The 18,248-nt window shown below is 36.9% G+C and overlaps 1 protein-coding gene across 3 annotated transcripts in view; it reads left to right on the top strand.

The window, feature by feature from the left end:
• NME7 (NME/NM23 family member 7) overlaps positions 1 to 18,248 on the top strand; it is a 263,043-nt gene that overhangs the window by 46,080 nt on the left and 198,715 nt on the right. For all 3 annotated transcript variants that reach the window (XM_060033650.2, XM_060033658.2, XM_060033644.2), the window contains 3 exons: positions 7,134 to 7,244; positions 11,396 to 11,446; positions 12,751 to 12,958. In XM_060033650.2, the coding sequence (XP_059889633.1) occupies positions 7,134 to 7,244; positions 11,396 to 11,446; positions 12,751 to 12,958 (370 nt within the window). The remainder of the gene's footprint in view (positions 1 to 7,133; positions 7,245 to 11,395; positions 11,447 to 12,750; positions 12,959 to 18,248) is intronic.

The following is an 18,248-nucleotide window of genomic DNA, read 5'->3' as shown; positions in this document are numbered from 1 at the left end:
TCGTTGAATAACAATTTAAAATTTATTATCTACTCTTTCCTTTTCTTCATTTCCTCCCTGTTTTCAAATGATGACCTTTGATCTAGCTGACAAAGGTGTTTTTGTCTAGATTGTTTGGAATATATATTGTCTATTTTTGAGTTTTATTCACAGACGTAATAGATATCTGATAAATATTGACTGATCAATTGAAGACAGGATATGTGAGTATTTTGAAAAGAAAAAAATATACAAAAACATTGTGATACAAAGAAACTTAATCTGTCTTGGGATCACAACTGCATCTCTAAAGGCCATGGTGGTGATGCCTCAAGCAGTGCATTATTCACAGGGGATGCCCCACATAACTTTGTTGAATGAATGAGCTTATGTTGGTGAAAATAGTCGTCGTGTTTGGAGGCAGAGCTCCCCGCTGGCTGCCTCCCTGCCTTCTTCCCTCCGTCCCACTGCACGTGGCTCTTCCTGTGAAGCGGAGAAGCTGCAGTATGGTGCCTTCTGTGTGTCTCTCTGGTCTTCTCTCTTCATTGTTTGTCATAGCTACATTTGTCATTCTGACTTTCCCTCAGTTTTGATTTAGAGGAGAGACAGAACAAGTTGCAGTTGTAGCTGAAAATTAGGCTAGCCAGAAAACATAATACGAAAATGACATTGTAATTTTCAACCTCTACGTTTATGAGTTTGCAGCTTTCTGAGTCTAGCACGAGCTATATTTGAAATGGAATGTCAATTCTTTGGTCATCTTTCTTGGCTCTGGTTTCTGTGGTTTATATATTGTGCTGACTTGGGGGATTCTCTGGATTTGTGGAGTGATTGTTGCAGTAATGAAAAATAGGGATCACTGGTGGAAGTTAAGGCTATATGTATAAAAAGCTCCCCAAACTATTTAATTCTATAGGAAAAAATATCTGTCAAACTATATTTTGAGGTTTGCCACCCAAATAATAGCTGGTTATCTACCTAATACCTGAGTCCCCCCATAGTAATATTCTTTCTGTGACTTCTTTACAAGCCCTTTATAATTCTGGAGGTTCTTTGATGCTCAGTGTGGTATTAGTACACAGGTGGTGATGGATCAGTGAGGTGGTGAATGACTCATAAAAAAGGAAAACCAAAGCTTCCCAGGACAACTCTGAACTAGGAAAAAAAAAAAAAAGAATGTTAGACAAATAGGAATCTCTTTGTTATGAGATCTACTGATAAAAGTCCATGGGATTAAGGAAACACCAAGCACAGTTCCTTTATTTACAAGTAATAAATATTTATAGCTTAATTTTTGAGCACATGCTATATGCCAACCACTGTGGTAGGCATCTCAGTTCAAGACTACTTGAAGTTTTCATTTAAACTAGCAAAAATAAGTGAATTAGGGAGACAGGGTTAATAGTATGACCCAATCAAAATAAAATAATAATAGCTGTAACAATTATAATTTATATATATATTAATTGATTTGTCTACAGTGAATGTTGTTGATTCCATTTTACAGAGCACAGCCATAGTCACACAACTACAAAGTAAAGGGAAACAAGTAAATCTTATTGTGTTTGACTTTAAAACTCATTCTCTTTTTATTAAAACCTCTAATTAATATATTGGTAAATACTATTGAATGAACTGATTTAAAAATAGGAGGAACAGAAGAATGTGAAGACAGATTTTAAATATTTGGGCTTTATAAATATAATTAATTAAAATATGTGCAATATTGTATTTTTACTGACTTCAATTGTTTCACCATTTTCTCTTCTGATTCTCTCCTAACTGCAAGTGGGTTAAATCCAACAACCATTTGGGTGATTTAAATAAAATTCTTCAGAATTCAAGAGTTTTAAAAATATATTGTTTCATTTAAATGACCAAAGAAGTAGGCATATGGAGAAAGAAATACGTGCATGTCTATCATGGTCCCATGGAAATAGCTTCTATGTAATAATTATAACTTAGCCTAGTTCTCAGTTTTATATAGTGTCAAGGATAATTTATGAACTAATTACATCCCTATTATATTTATCATACTCAACCGTTTTCTTTCTGGAGTAAAGCCTGTACTGAGAGGGAGGAGTAAAGCTGATCTTCATGGTGCCCGTCTGCTAATTTTGAGGCACTTATCAAGATAATTCTATATAATTCAATTTAGCTAACAAACTAGCCTCAGCTTCCTAATTCCCATTAACTGTAGAAATCTGACATTCGATTTACATTTTTATTCTCTTTTTCAAAAATCTCTGTATTGAGGTATAATAGACAAACAAAAAGCTATAAATATTTAATACATTACAACTTGGTGAGTTTGGAGCTAAGTGTATACCCATGAAACCATTACCACAATCAAGGGTATAAATTTATCTATTACCTCCAAAATTTTCCTCCCACCCCCTTATTATTTTTTATATTGAGTTTTCTTTTGTGGTAAGGGAACTTAATGAAAGATCTACTCTCTTAGCTAATTTTAATCTATTCTCCTTATAAAGCTCCTCAAATCAAATGGATAAATGTTATCAGTTGTCTATGAGTCATAGTATTTGACTTAAAAACATTTTTAATTTTTTTTCTTTTTTTTTTAGCGTATTCAATTTTAATTTTAGAAGGTAATAAATTGATGCTTTATGGTTTTGCTGTTCAAATGTAAAGACATCATACAGGCTTTTTGTCATCTCTTGGGTTCAGTTAGTCTCCATTCTCCCTTCCGAATATTAACTGATGGAGCACTAACGTAGGCGCCAGAGGCAAATCAAAGTAAAGTGCTGGTTTAGGCTGCCTAGTGTAAGCCAGCTCTGAGAACGGTTGAGCTTTATTCCTACTTCTCCACCCCAGCCCTGCCCTCCTTCCCAGTCTGGACCTTGGGGCTCGTCTGAGGGAGAGAGATACCTTTAGAGCAAACCCTGAGAGCACACTTGCCCATCCAGCATGGGAGACAGAGCACCAGAGAGAGGTAGGTTTCCATGCAGGTGCCGGCCTCTGCCTCTGCTGTGCTAACCAGATGGAAGCAGGAGAAGAACTGTAGACTGTGTCCTGCATGAGGGCTTGCAGGTCTGAGAGAGAAGAGGCAGGGCCGCATACAACCAGAAACCCTTAAATGTGGCCATATGTGGAGGAGCAAATGAAGGGGGTGGAGAGAGGAAGCGCTCTCCTGGGAATGGAGTAGAAGTCACTTTACCCACGAGGAGCAAAGGTACACATGTTCTCATTGTTCCTGGAGTTTTATTTCTTTAAGCCAGTCGGCCTAACAATTTTAAGTAGACCAAGGCTACTTCTCAGGGGAGGAGACCAGACAATTACTGGTATTAGTTCAGTTCTGTTCTCACCTTTGGGAAACTACTCCCTCAATACCAATTACTGTTACTTTACATATCCTCCTAGGTGGTGGTGAGCAGTTGAGTTTTGGCTGCAAAAAGGCACTGAAATGCATTCAAGTAAGACTTTAGTTCAATTACCAAGGCCTTGCTAAAAATTCACACACCCCCTCCCCCCTCCCCAGCCAATCTTTATCTCATCTTTACTTACCTGTGGTCTCATCGTCCAAGATGGCTTACTCATGCAGGCAAAAAACTGAATGTCCAAAACAACAATGAAACTATATAAGTTGGAAGAGAGAACATTGGAGCTAAAGTGTTCTAAAGTCTTTCTAAAGGGTCAAGATATTATACAATTTTAAGAATTTTAAGTTAAATAAGTATGAAAAAGTTTCACAGCTAACCACTAGAAAAATAGTATTTAAACTCCAAAACAATAGAGAGTACAGTAGGCAGAATCATGGCTGCTCAAAGATGTCCATGTTCAAATCTCTGGAACCTATGAATGTGTTACTGTATGGTCAGGCCGTTCAAGACGGCTGTTCTCTTGCTCTCTGTAGATCTCCTGATTGACTAGGCCCTGCTTCCCTCACATGACTATCCAATTCTCTTAATTGTAAGGGCTGTTAATTAGCCCTTGTTAACTGATGAGCCCACCTGAAATCAATTCCCCCCTGAGTAAATGGTAGCCTCCCTCTGTCCTGAGCAGCCAACACTGCTGCTACAGCCTGCCTGCAGTCTGCTGCACACCTTGGGGTGTTGCTCCAGGACCTTGCTTCAGACATGTAAGTTCCTCCATCAATTAAACCATTGAGGTCTCTTTTGCTGCTCTCTGGGCTCTTTCTTCTGTCTCGAGGCTGGGCATCTACAAGGCTTACAGGCCTGCGGGGGCAGCCCAACAGTTACCTTACATGGCAAAGAGACTTTGCAGATTTAAGATTACAGGCCTTGAGATGGGGAAATTATTCTGCATCATTCCTGTGGGTGCGACCTAATCACAGGAGTCCATAAAACCAGAGAACCTTTCTGGCTGCAGAGAAGCAGAGAGATGCCAGTGTGAGAAGCACCCAGTCTCCATTGCTAGATTTGAAGGTGGAAGGAGACCACAGCCAAGGAATGGGTGGCCTTAGCCATCTTTCTCAAGAATGGATTTGATTGATAATGTATTTTTGGTTGATATCTTTTTGTCATTGCTTTACTTACAGCCTTGTTAAGTTATATTGTAGATATATCTCTTGTAAACAGCATGCAGCTCTTTAAAAAAAAAAATCAGTCTGGGGCTTCCCTGGTGGTGCAGTGGTTGAGAGGCCGCCTGCCATTGCAGGGGACACGGGTTCGTGCCCCGGTCCGGGAAGATCCCACATGCCGCGTAGCGGCTGGGCCTGTGAGCCATGGCCGCTGAGCCTGCGCGTCCGGAGCCTGTGCTCCACGACAGGAGAGGCCGCAACAGTGAGAGTCCCGCGTACGGCAAAAAAAAAAAAAATCAGTCTGAAAACCTCTAGATTTTCACTGGTGAGACTAGTACATGTACATTTACATATGTTGTATTAGTATTTTTGTACATATTTCGACTATTTTACTGCTTTCCTGCTTTTCTCATTTTTTCTTCTTTCCATTCTTTTGTTGGGGTGTTTTTCCTCTCCAGAGTTTTTTTTCTCTGTAGTCTTTTATTGAAGACATAACAACTTACCACAGTCAGCTGCTTAAACAATACAAATTTATTATATATCAGAAGTCCAACACAGATTTCGTCAGGTTAAGATCAAGGTGTTGGTAGGGAAGGCTACATTTCTTTGTGGAGGCTTTAGGGGAGAATCCATCTCCCTGCCTATTCTAGCTCTTGAGGCCTCAAGGAAAGAGAAGCCTGGCTGTCTCAACCGACCCACTAGCCAAATGCAGCAGTATGACCCATCCCAGGTGAAACCACTCCCCAGCCAACCTATATGATCTTGAGAAGTTGTTTGTAGTTTTAAGCCACTACATTTTGGGGTGGTTTGTTATGCAGCAGCAGATAACAGCGGCACTATTAATATATTTTCGTGGCCCTTTACTTTCTTTGTGTGCTATCTTCACTTTTAAATAATACAAATGATTCCTAAAGCCGATCTTATTTTCCCTCCAAAATGCATTTTAACTATTATCTACTGAACAATGAAGCAGTGAAGACATGACAGAGGAACTTGCTTAGAGTAATTAATCACAGTAATCAACGCTCTGTCTCCTGTAGGCACTTAAAGAGAAAATGAAACTGCATTTTTTTTCATATTCCTTCTTGTTCACTGCCGATGTGTTTTATATTTTCTTTAAGAGCTTTGGTTCTTGAAGATGTTTCCAGAGTTTAGCATAAACAATCATGGGTTAGTTTGGCTTTATAATATTTTAAACAATGTGAGCTAAAAAAATGATGAGTTTTAACTGTATCTTTGAAGCCATATAAAATGCTAGAAGTGACTCACTTGCTTCAAAATAAAAAGTCCGTTTATTACAAGCCCTATCAGACTAAAATGAACAACTTTTGTTATTTAAAAGTTTTAAAAGCCAGCCATAAGTTATATCCAGTTGTAAGTAAGGATATTTGTATCATTATATCCTTATGTCTCATTGGTGAAAAAAGTCTACTTTGAGAAAGCCTACCAGTCTCCTTTTATGGATTCCTTGAGTTAATGCCAAAGGGTCAGAACAATTGAAAATAAAGGGAAAGTGACAGCAATTTTTTTTTTTTTTTTTTTGCGGTACGCGGGCCTCTCACTGTTGCGGCCTCTCCCGTTGTGGAGCACAGGCTCCGGACACACAGGCTCAGCGGCCATGGCTCACGGGCCCAGCCACTCCGCGGCATGTGGGATCTTCCCAGACCGGGGCACGAACCCGTGTCCCCTGCATTGGCAGGCGGACTCTCAACCACTGTGCCACCAGGGAAGCCCAACAGCAATTTTTTATCTTATTTTGTGTGCCAGATAAACTGAATTACTCCAACTAATCTGATTTTACCTTGCGTTTGCAAATGTTAGTCTTGAGGATTTGTGATTATGTTCCCTTTTGCTAATATTAATAGCAACATTATTTGTGGTGTGGTGTGGAAGGAGCACAGACCCAAGAGTCGTGTGAGCTGGGTGTTCCGTCCTGAGGAGGCCACAGACCAGCTGTGTGATCTTTGGAGGGTTACCTCTCTGGGCCTTGTTAGTTTCCTTGTTAGTAAAATGAGGAAATTCAGGTGATCTCCATCTCTAAAAATCCATTAATTCTGTGGCTTCAGAGGGGAGAACGCATAGCTCTGATGTATCCTCTAAGAGGAAAGTGTGATTTTAAAAGTTAGCAGGGTGTTCGCTAGCCATATACATCTTCAGGTAAGAGATATTTAGTTCTTTTTATATCATTCATGCTATGAATAAAGTGTTAATAGAAGAATTTATATTATTTCCAAATCAGTGCTGAACTGACTGCATGGCATACACATGTTAAAGTCTAAGAGACTGAAAGTCAAGCTGATATGTTTAATGCAACTCTTTAGAGAATTGTTGTCTTTTATAAAGCATATGCTAAGAAATAGAAATCTTAAACACCTGTGTTTTATAACGTGGACATATTTAAAATGAGTCTTAACTTTTTTTCCCTCTAAACTTTTATTATTTTTCTAGATTGGGTACCTAATTTTTATTTCCTTGTGAAAAAATAGTAAACTTCCATTGTATAAGTTTTTATGAGGCCATTAATACACTTGTATTTATAATTCACTTTGATGTTTGATCTAGGATTTTTAAGGAAATTACCACTGCTTGGGAATTATAAGTAAAAACTGCCAAACTATTTTTATCTTTAAATTTATTCTTTATTTCTTTATAGAACATTAGCCCTGATTAAACCAGATGCAGTATCAAAAGCGGGAGAAATAATTGAAATAATAAGCAAAGCTGGATTTACTCTAACCAAACTCAAAATGATGACACTTTCAAGGTAAATTTTTTGAGCATTTTCAGTTATGTAATGTCTGGTTCCTTTTTTCAAAAAAAAATCATCTATCTTTCATGTCTTTGTTTAAAAACTTCTGGGCTTCCCTGGTGGCGCAGTGGTTGGGAGTCCGCCTGCCGATGCAGGGGACACGGGTTTGTGCCCCGGTCCAGGAGGATCCCACATGCCGTGGAGCGGCTGGGCCCGTGAGCCATGGCCGCTGAGCCTGCGCGTCCGGAGCCTGTGCTCCGCAGCGGGAGAAAAAACTTCCACAGAATGACAAAGAATAGTATAGTAGGAAATGGAAGACAACAGGTAATCAGATGCATAAAGGATGATTGAACTCTAAGCAAATAGGAGTTGTCAGGTTATACTATTAACTATTTATTAGACATGAACTCTTCATTGTCTTTCATAACCCCATCTGCTTTTATAACACCAGTGTTTCATAGTTGTAATCTCTTCTTTTATACAATGTAACACATTGTATAAAAATTATAGAAGAAATGAATATTAGATTATTTCTATTTGACAAGGGAATGTTACTGTTGAGATTTTCAAAAGTCATGTGTTTGGAAATGTTTTATTTCCTTCCAATATATATTGGCAGATATACCTATTTACTGCTCTGAAAAGCAAGCCATTCTATCTGACCAGATATTTTCTAAGTTATTTAATGAAAGTAAGACTTAGTGTTGTGGGCTTCCCTGGTGGCGCAGTGGTTGAGAGTCCGCCTGGCAATGCGGAGGACACGGGTTCGTGACCCCGTCCAGGAAGATCCCACATGCCATGGAGCGGCTAGGCCTGTGAGCCATGGCTGCTGAGCCTGCGCGTCTGGAACCTGTGCTCCGCAACGGGAGAGGCCACAACAGTGAGAGGCCCGCGTGCTGCAAAAAAAAAAAAAAAAAAAAAAAAGACTTAGTGTTAGGTAGAGACATTCATGTAGCTGTTAGGCAGGGCTTGACCCAGCAGTTTTCTTAGGTTGCTTCACTGATTTGTGTGTGTTTGTTTGCTTAGGTGTCTTCTCACTGATGTTCCTGGCTCTTTATCCCATGGAACGGTTGCTTTTTTGTCTCTGTGAGAACAGGGACAATGGAGAGCAGTAGATAGTGTAGCTTTGATAAGTCTGAGCCCTAGAAACCTTAACAAAACATCCTCATTTTTACCCCAGTAATGACAATTTGAAATTTTCCCCTATGTAAGATCTCCCAGTTTACATATATTCTAGAAAGGCAGGCGTCTTCTATTTCAGAGCACAGAGTCTAGAGCCAGATTGCTTGTAACTGCACCGCTTAGTAGGTTGTGACTCTGAACAGCTTACCTCTGTGCTTCAGTTTCTTCATCTGCAAAATGGAGGTTATAACATCACCTGTATCATAAAGTTGTTATGAGGGTTATGTGAGTTTAATAAAAGTAAAATGCTTTGAAAAACCGTGGCACATAGTAGGTGTATATAGGTGTTAGCTCTTAGTGGTAGTAGTGTGGTACTAGTGATATCACTATTATTTAGTAGAAGCCGAGGTCATGATCCTTTATGAGCATAGTTATATTTGTCCCATTTCTGTCTGTATTGAGAATGCTTGCCCTCACAGCAGGCTATGGGACTGACTTCTGGAGAGATGACTTTGAATAGTTTCAGTGAGATTAAAACTTTTTTATGTCTCTGTACTTCCAGTGTTTGATAATTTGGTGTCAAACTTTCCACAATAAAGCTACCCAAGAAAACTTAACAGCTTTTTAAATTGTTTATAGCACCTTATACATCTCTATTAATATTACTGTCAAGTCTTGGATTTTACCCAACTTAAAATCTAATAAGTTAGTCTGTTACTCTCTCAGGGATGCTAGCAGAAGACTTGAAACTTCTGAGTCAGAGACAGAGGGCTTGAGTATGGTCAGTATGCAGCATGAACATCATGTTTCTGTTGGTTCCCTTTGCTTTCATGTCTTGTGGGAATAATATGATATGGGCCCGGGTGGATGTCATACACACAGTTGATTGCATCACCTCTGAGGAGCATTGAACTTAGGTTACCCACTGTTTCATTAACGAGCGGTAAACAAGCCTTCTGTTTGTACTGAAGAGGCATGACCTCATCCCTCAAAGTTGCTCATTATAAACATAACTCCAAGAAATGGCTAGGATAAACAGTAGCTGGGGCCTTGCATTCTTGGCCTACCCAATAAGACACGTTAGGAGTGTCAGAGACCCATGGAGGAGTATCTCCCAATGCTTAAAACTTTTCTAAACTTATTTGCTCAAATGTCAGTTCCTCCCTCATGACAGTATCTGAAAGGCAGAAGCTGAGTTCCATCTAACTGTACTTCTAGTTCTTGGATCAGTGCCTGATTCAAAGCAGGCACTAAGTAAGTATTTCGTAAAAGAATTAATAGATCTTTGTGACAATGGTGAGTTTCTTTATAAAAACACAACAAAACAAAACATAACAAAATAACAGCAAAAAGACTTCTCTAGGTGGTGATGCACTTGTTAATCCTTCTCTCCATCTAAACTTTTTAAGGGAGGAATTAAATAAGAACGATGAGAAAAAAACTCATGAACTCTCATCTTGGTTTCAGTTATAGATTTTCAGTGGAAATAACTATGGGGTCGGTGACATATTAGAAGAAAGCAATAAGATACTTTCAGTAATTAATATTTTTCTTTTCACTGATATTAAACATTATGATTTTTCTTAGTTCAGTTGTGTTGAAGTTTAGAATTGGGCATATTAGTAGTCTTGCTGCTCACTCTTCTAAAATACTCCCCACTTGAGGTTTTTTAGACGCTCAGTTTTACCTCATTTTAGGCTGCAATACAGAATATCCATATCATTTTTAGGAATTCTTTTCCTTACCCTCTAGAATTTTTTTTTTTTCTGAAGTTGGTAATAGTAAGGTCATAAGCAATCAGAGATTTGGGTTCAAATCTCCCTGTCCTTCTTCCCTTACCAGCACTTTGACCCGGACAAGTTATGTAATCATGCTGAACTTCATTATTTTCAAATGTAAAATGAAGATGATCATACCTATTTCAATATATTGTTATGAGGAATAATAACATTTAATGTTGGGCATATAATTCCCTCTAGAAAAATGAGTTTTCTTCCCCTTCCATTTCTTGGGATGAATTTTATTTTCTATACTTGCATAGTATATACTTTCATAATCTTTTCACGGCCAAAGAGAATATTTTAGTACACTTGGTTTGAATAAAAGTATATCCTGATATAGCTTATTAAGTAAATTCATTTTGTAATGGGCCTATAAGATCTTAAAGCATTGCATACTAAATTACCAAGCCTGAAAGGTTAATCTTTTGTTAGGGGATACTTTAATTTGCTATTTTAAAAAGTTGATGTTGACATATATTTGTCATATACTATGAATTAAGTTTAAAGCCTTTGAGAAAACTGTACAAGTTTGAGACACTTGGTTTGATTAACCGAAAAGTCTAAATAACTTTTAAAATCAGTGTAAAAGTCTGTTATCCTTTCATTGTCTCTGTAGTTGTGGGACTATAAATTTAAAAGTAAATCCCGATTGCCCTTAATAAATTCAGATTTCTGAATATCTCCATATTATCCATTTTTTGGGGGGAATGTAAGTTCAAGGATTCGTTTTTAATACATTAAAAACCAATAAGAATACATTGATATGCATAATTTGTCAAGCAGTTTTTAAAAACACAAGTATATAGTCTTTCTTTTAGGGTGATCTAAGGAAGAAAACTATAACTATTAAAGTAAAATTCTAGGCTAACCTCTCAGGTTTAAAGCCTGTAGAAGGAGGTAACAAATTTTGAATTTGAAGATGGCTTTGCATTTTTTGATGTAACTTATTTGAACTTTAAAGAACAAATAATTTTTATTGGTCATATGTTAAACTTTGGCTTTAGAATGTTAAAGATGCTAGTGAAAAGGAAGATTGTCGATTTGAACATGAGTAATAAAGTAAATATTGCCTCTTTTGTTCATTTTAATTTTACATCTTAGCATAGATATCCAAAAATTTGAAAAGAGGGGAGATTTGAGCAGAATATTTGGTGAAAAGTCCTTAACTCACATACGGATCACATAGAGAATTTCATTATTTTATTAATGTAAGTTAAAATAATTTCCTTACATAATTCTTAACTATTGTCATTTTGATTATAGGAAAGAAGCAACAGATTTTCATATAGATCATCAGTCAAAGCCCTTTTTAAAGTAGGTACTGAAATTGGGGGTCGTGGGATATAATGGAGGATATCGTGGAAAATGAAAGAGTTATAATTTTACAATTCAAAAATTTGTTACATGAGAATAATTTGTCAAAAAGTCCTTAGCAACATCTTGCAACTGCAGAGAGCATTTTTTCTAAGAATTGTTTTTTTCTCTCCTTTTATTAGTTGAAAATTCTCTTATCATTAAATAAACATATTAAACTTTAATCAGAAGCAAATAAAATGTTTAAATCATAAGGAGCATAGCTTTCTTTTTAGATTTCAGTAGATTAAAAATAGAGAGATAATTACATTTTATGTTGAATATCTATTTGTTGTGTTTTAAACTCTTATTTTAGCATTCTCAATGTATATAAAACATTGTTCAAAGAACCTTTGTATGTTAACTAAGTTGTTTGATATACGTTTTGTTCTTTGAAATATAGCAACAAATATGTTAGAAACAAACTATGTTTTAAATATTTGGGTTGTATTTAAAGTTAAGTGAATATTGTGCACCTCATATTGCTATTGACAAAGGAGGAATACTTATTTTTCTAATAAAGAAGGATTAGCCAAGCTGCTGCAATAGAAATGCTATTTGGTGTCCTGTACAGAATAGTGCCTTATTAAAGAAAATTTTTACATAAGAAAATCATTATGGTATAGATTATTTTAAACCAAGCATTATAAAAATGTTCTCAAACCTTGTGTAGAATAGGCATCTACAATTGTCTTGGAAATTATTCTTTGTTATAGTCTTTGTATGTGTTTATAGTATTACAGCTTCTAGGGTAATGTCTTATATGTCACTAGACCAACTCAATGCTTATTGACTGAAAATTCGTTGTCATTCTTTGAATTCTAATAGATCTACACAAAACAATTAATTCTTACTGCAAATATATTACAATACATCACTCATCACTTTCTCTACTGCGATTTCATTTGACTGCAATGGTAAACCACGTGAAAATAAAAAGATTCTTCTGTACCTTTCAGAGCAATGTAGAAAGCATAGATCAAAAATATGCATTTTAAGTCAATGAAGTAGTCTTAGTTCAATGAAAGATTGATTTTTCTGCTAATAGTAATTGACAACACTAGTGATTTGTAGACACTCGGGCCACTGTAAGGCACTCAATTTATGAAAATTTTGTCTTGCCCATGTAAAATTCGCTATGTCCAGTAGTTCTGAGATCATGAGTATGTGTTGAAATACTCAAATTGTAATATACCCTTGTTGTTAAGAGAGGTACCTAGGTTGATAGAAAAATGAAGCAAATCAATCTTTCACCTGTTTCACAGTGAGCTGATCCAGTTTATCACCAGTGGTCCTATAATTGCCATGGAGATTTTAAGAGATGATGCTATATGTGAATGGAAAAGACTTCTTGGACCTGCCAACTCTGGACTGGCACGTACAGATGCTCCTGGAAGCATTAGAGCCCTCTTTGGAACAGATGGCATAAGAAATGCAGCTCATGGCCCTGATTCTTTTGCTTGTGCTGCCAGAGTAAGGTGTTTTTAAACTACTTCAGTTCTGTTTTGGTTTTGTTAAATGTTTGATGTCAGAGTAAAGCATTTTGTCACTGCTGACTTAGGGTGGATTTATACAGTGGTGTAGCAGTAGAGAAAACCTTTGACCTTTTGCCTAGGATTAACAGTGTTTCAGTGATACATCTCCTTTGAGAACTGGTAACCTGGTCATGGTCAGGATAAGTTTTCTCCAATTGAAATACTTATTGTCCCATTTTGTTGCAAAGACTTAAATTACTGAGGCTTATCAGTGTATGACTTCTTCATCTAAGAATACCAGTTTATGGAAAGTGAATATTCAAAAAGAAGACATCATTTCATACATTCTTTCTTTGACTCAGACTTGACACCATATATTCAAGCTTAACATCCTTTTCTTTTCCTGTATATAGCTAGTGTTTATGAAAAAGTTTTCCTACTCCTTATTTTAAATCCATATAAATAAGGTATTATTACACTGGGTTTATACTGATGTTGAATTAATGAAGTGCAGGTTAATTCTTAGCATTGTGAGAAGTTTCTTAGCTAATTTAAGATGGTTTTTAGTCTGGTCATATTTTTAATGGAATAATATTAGAGTTTTATGATACAGTTGACCCTTGAACAACGTGGGGGTTAGGGATTCCAAACCACTGCGCAGTCGAAAATCTGCCTGTAATTTATAGTACTCCCTCCGCAGCCACATTTCCTCCCTATCCAAGTTTCCTTGGCATCCAATCACAGATCATGTAGTACTGTAGTATTTACTGTTGAAAAAAATCTGCATATAAGTGGACCAATGAACTGTTCAAACTTGTGTTGTTCAAGGGTCAACTGCTAGTTGATATATATATTTTCTTCTCCTTTCAACTCTGTCAATAAATCCTTTTGGTCTTTCTTTCAAATTAGACCTTGAGTTTGATCACTGTGGTCTAAATCACTGTTATATTTTATCGACTATTGCAAACAGCTTCCTAATTCTTCTTTACCTTCTTCTCTTACACTCAATTTATGAAAAATTTACCTTTCCCAAGTAAAATTAACTATATCCAAGTGATCTTTTAAAAATAAATCAGATTAACAATTCAACTATTAAACTCTAGTGAACTTTTGTCTCTTATAAAATCTAAGTATCATAGCATGCAAAGCTCTACCTGATCTGGTCCCTGTCAACTTCTATAACATCATCTACAACCAGTCTTTCCCTTAGTCACTCTGTCTCAGGTATTCTGACCGTCTTGCTAATTTTAGAATAGCATATTGCTGCCTGGCTTATTTAGTTAACAGCAAAGAATAAGCTGATGAGGTCACAAGTAATCAGGGAGATATCACATGGTTTGAAGACCACGATAGCACAAGACTTTTGTCGTCTTCTCTGAGGAAAGTGGAGAGCTGTTGCAGGGATTTGAACAGAGGACTGACAAGCTTGACTTGCCATTTAAAAAAGATTGCTCTGGCTGCTGCAATGAGAATAGACTGTAGAGGGCAAGAGTAGCAACAGGAGCCCAGTTAAGAGGATGTTGCAAATAATTCAGAGAGGTGATGGCTTGGACCAGGGTAGTAGCAATGAGTGGAGTGCTTAGATGTATTTAAAAATATAGTTTAGTGGTTGAAGGTCAAATGATCAAAATTTCCTTCCAGATTGAATGTAGAGTATGAGAAAAAGAGAGATGTCTAGGATTACTCCAAAGTTCTTGGACTGACCAACTGAAAGGATAACATTGAAATAAACTTTGGTTTATTGAAATAAACTGAAATAAGGAAGGCTATGGCTAGAGTCAGTATGGATGGAAAATAAGAGGTTACACTTTGGACACTGAAAACTTAACATGTATGTTAGTTATCCAAGTAGAGAGATTGAAGAAAAAACTGAATATGTGAGTTTGGGGGAGAGATCTGGAAACCGCGTGAAACTGGTTGAGATTACCAAGGAGAGTGTAGCTAGAGAAGGAAAGAGAACAGAGTTGGAACCTTTATGCGCTGGTAAAGGGTTAAAGAGGAGAAAGAAGCAAAGGAGGTAAAGGAGGAGCCTTTAGTGAGGTAGAAGGAAAAAATTCAGAGATGGTTGTGTCCTGGAGCCAAGTGAAGAAAATATTCTATGAGGAGAGAATGATCATTAGTGTCAAATGAAGCAGATGTATCAAGTAAGAAGGGGACTGGGAATTGAAAATTAGATTTTGCAATGCAGAGGTCATTGGTAAACTTGGTAAGATCAATGTTGATGGAGAGTTGGAGGCAAAGCCCTGCTTGGAGTGGATTTAAAAGAAAATTGGAGGACAGGAATTCTAGACAGTGAATCTAGACAACTCTTTTGGGGCAGTTTTTGCTGCAGAGGTGAGCAGAGAAATGAGGTGGTAGCTATGAGGAAAAGCAGAGTCAAATTTTTTTTTAAGATGAGAATTACAGATGTGCAAAATTAATGATTGGGGAAAAGGGGGAAACTTACTGTAGCAATGTCATTGATTAGGTGAGAGGGAAGGGAAATTAGAGACCAGATTGACTGCACAGTGGTGCGTAGGTACTTGTCTTTAGCAGCAAATGGGAAGGCAGAGTATGTGGGTTTTGATGCTGATACTTATTGCCTCAGTTTTCTCAATAGGAAAGTAGGAAGCAAGGTCAAAAACAGCTAAAAGTGAGGATGAGAGAGACGGTATTGGTTGGTTAAAAAAGAGAGGATGTGAAATAATCATCTGAAAGACTAGGCAAAGGAAGAGATTAGGGAAATATGGTATGATGGCTGTACTGAATGAATGGCTCACCTGAAGTTCATGGTCATGAACTATGAGTGTGGATGTTCTCCAGCCATGTTCAGTTGCATGAGTGTAGGTGCAGAGTAGGTGAAGGGTTGCTTTAGCCATGGCTGTGGTTTTGTGAAGCAAGTATGATAGGAGGGTTGTGGTTGTCAAAGGTATATGCAAGAGTGATTATAGTCCCTGACCTTTGATCTTATTTGTAGACATTTACTATAAATGTAGTATTATTTTCAATTGTTAAATGCCAATCAGATATTGTAAGATATTATAAAAATGATGACATAAATAATTAATGAAGGAAATTATTGGGGGCTGAACTGAAAAGTCATTGATACGTTCCTCCTATTTCCCCCATGAGCATCTCACCCCATCCCTTTCTCTGTTCTTGATTTTCACCAGTTCATTTAATAAATTTGAGCACAAATGTACCCGTCAGATTTTAGATAACTTAGGCTCTGTATGTATTTATACATTAGACGATTCCACCAAGGAGTTCCATGAGGGCAGGGTTTTTTTTTTTCTGTTTTGTTTTGATTATTAGAATCTGCCTGCTACATAATAAATGCTCAGTAAATACTTATCAGGAGAATTCATTCATCCAATAAATTGGTCATTAAGCTCCCTAGCTACTTCACGTTAGTGAAAAATATTTTTTCAAAGTCTTTTTTTTTTAAGAAAAACTTTTGATATAATATAAATAAAATGGGAAAAGTGTCAGCATATCACTTTGGTATTTTTCTCGAGATGCTTTACCTTACAGATGTTCTTTGCCTTTTACCATAACATGAACCTTGACTCTAAGTCCAGCTATACCGTATCTTTATCGGATAGTGATATAGGTTGTACATTTATTTCAATAATACTTTGATGCTGAAAATAAGTGGATTTAGAAATGCAAGGGAAGTTTTATACATTAACATGGTAAAGCTAGACTCATCTTAAGTATATATATTTGTGTGTTTTGATGCATGCACATACGTAATGCATGTGCTAAGCTTGGTAGAAAAATTCCTACCTGCAGATACAGTTTGCAGAATGACCTTTCCCGCCGTTTTTTTTGTAGTGGAGAACCTTCTACAACTTTAGCTACCATAATCCTTCCTTCAAAGAAGTGTCTTAAGCATATTTGTTTCTATTTTGTGCACTTAAATTTTCTCAGCTATTTCTGACGTTCATCTCAGAAATACCCCATTATTTGTATGAACCCGTTAGGTTATACATATTCTTGATGTTTGTCTTGGGAAGAGTGAGTATTGTGGACGTTATGTTAGCTGACCAGCTATCAAGGAGAAATACTGCAGCTGGAACATGTAGCATACATGAGGAAGCAAGGACCATATTGACAAAAGATTGAAAAACACTATACAAGCAGTCCCAAATCACCTCTTTTTGACCTTGAATTCCTATTAGTTACTGTGTAATCTTTTTTTTCCTTCTTTCCCAGATTTCACCAAAGCCTAGACTATACTCACTGTTTGCAGTTGCCTTTGACTACATTGAGAGCAGTCATTACAATTTGGCTTCATCCTTTCATTCCACTGAAATCATTTTGACTAAGATAACCTATGTCCTCTTAATTAAAAAATCCAAGAAAAAATTATCATTTCTTATTTTACTATATCTACTGTGCTTTACTGCAACATTTAACAGGTTTGCACACTTTCTCCTTTTTGAAATATTCCACAATATTTTAATTCTGTGATATCTCACTATCCTTTTTTGTTTTATATTTAGCAGATCACAATCTATGTCTTATTTTTTATTTTTATTATTTTTATTTTACATCTTTATTGGAATGTAATTGCTTTACAATGGTGTATTAGTTTCTGCTTTATAACAAAGTGAATCAATTATACATATACATATATTCCCATATCTCTTCCCTCTTGCATCTCCCTCCCTCCCACCCTCCCTATCCCACCCCTCTAGGTGGTCACAAAGCACTGAGCTGATCTCCCTGTGCTACGCTGCTGCTTCCCACTAGCTATCTATTTTACGTTTGGTAGTGTATATATGTCCATGCCACTCTCTCACTTTGTCACAGCTTACCCTTCCCCCTCCCCATATCCTCAAGTCCATTCTCTAGTAGGTCTGTGTCTTTATTGCTGTCTTACCCCTAGGTTCTTCATGACATTTTTTTTTCTTAAATTCCATATATATGTGTTAGCATATGGTATTTGTCTTTCTCTTTCTGACTTACTTCGCTCTGTATGACAGACTCTAGGTCCATCCACCTCATTACAAATAGCTCAATTTCATTTCTTTTTATGGCTGAGTAATATTCCATTGTATATATCTGCCACGTCTTCTTTATCCATTCATCCGATGATGGGCACTTAGGTTGTTTCCATCTCCGGGCTATTGTAAATAGAGTTGCAATGAACATTTTGGTACATGACTCTTTTTGAATTTTGGTTTTCTCAGGGTATATGCCCAGTAGTGGGATTGCTGGGTCATATGGTAGTTCTATTTGCAGTTTTTTAAGGAACCTCCATACCGTTCTCCATAGTGGCTGTACCAATTCACATTCCCACC

This window comes from Delphinus delphis, chromosome 1 (assembly GCF_949987515.2).
Source record: "Delphinus delphis chromosome 1, mDelDel1.2, whole genome shotgun sequence".
In the NCBI taxonomy this organism is placed as follows: domain Eukaryota; kingdom Metazoa; phylum Chordata; class Mammalia; order Artiodactyla; family Delphinidae; genus Delphinus; species Delphinus delphis.
This window is presented reverse-complemented; position numbering and strand designations above follow the sequence as displayed.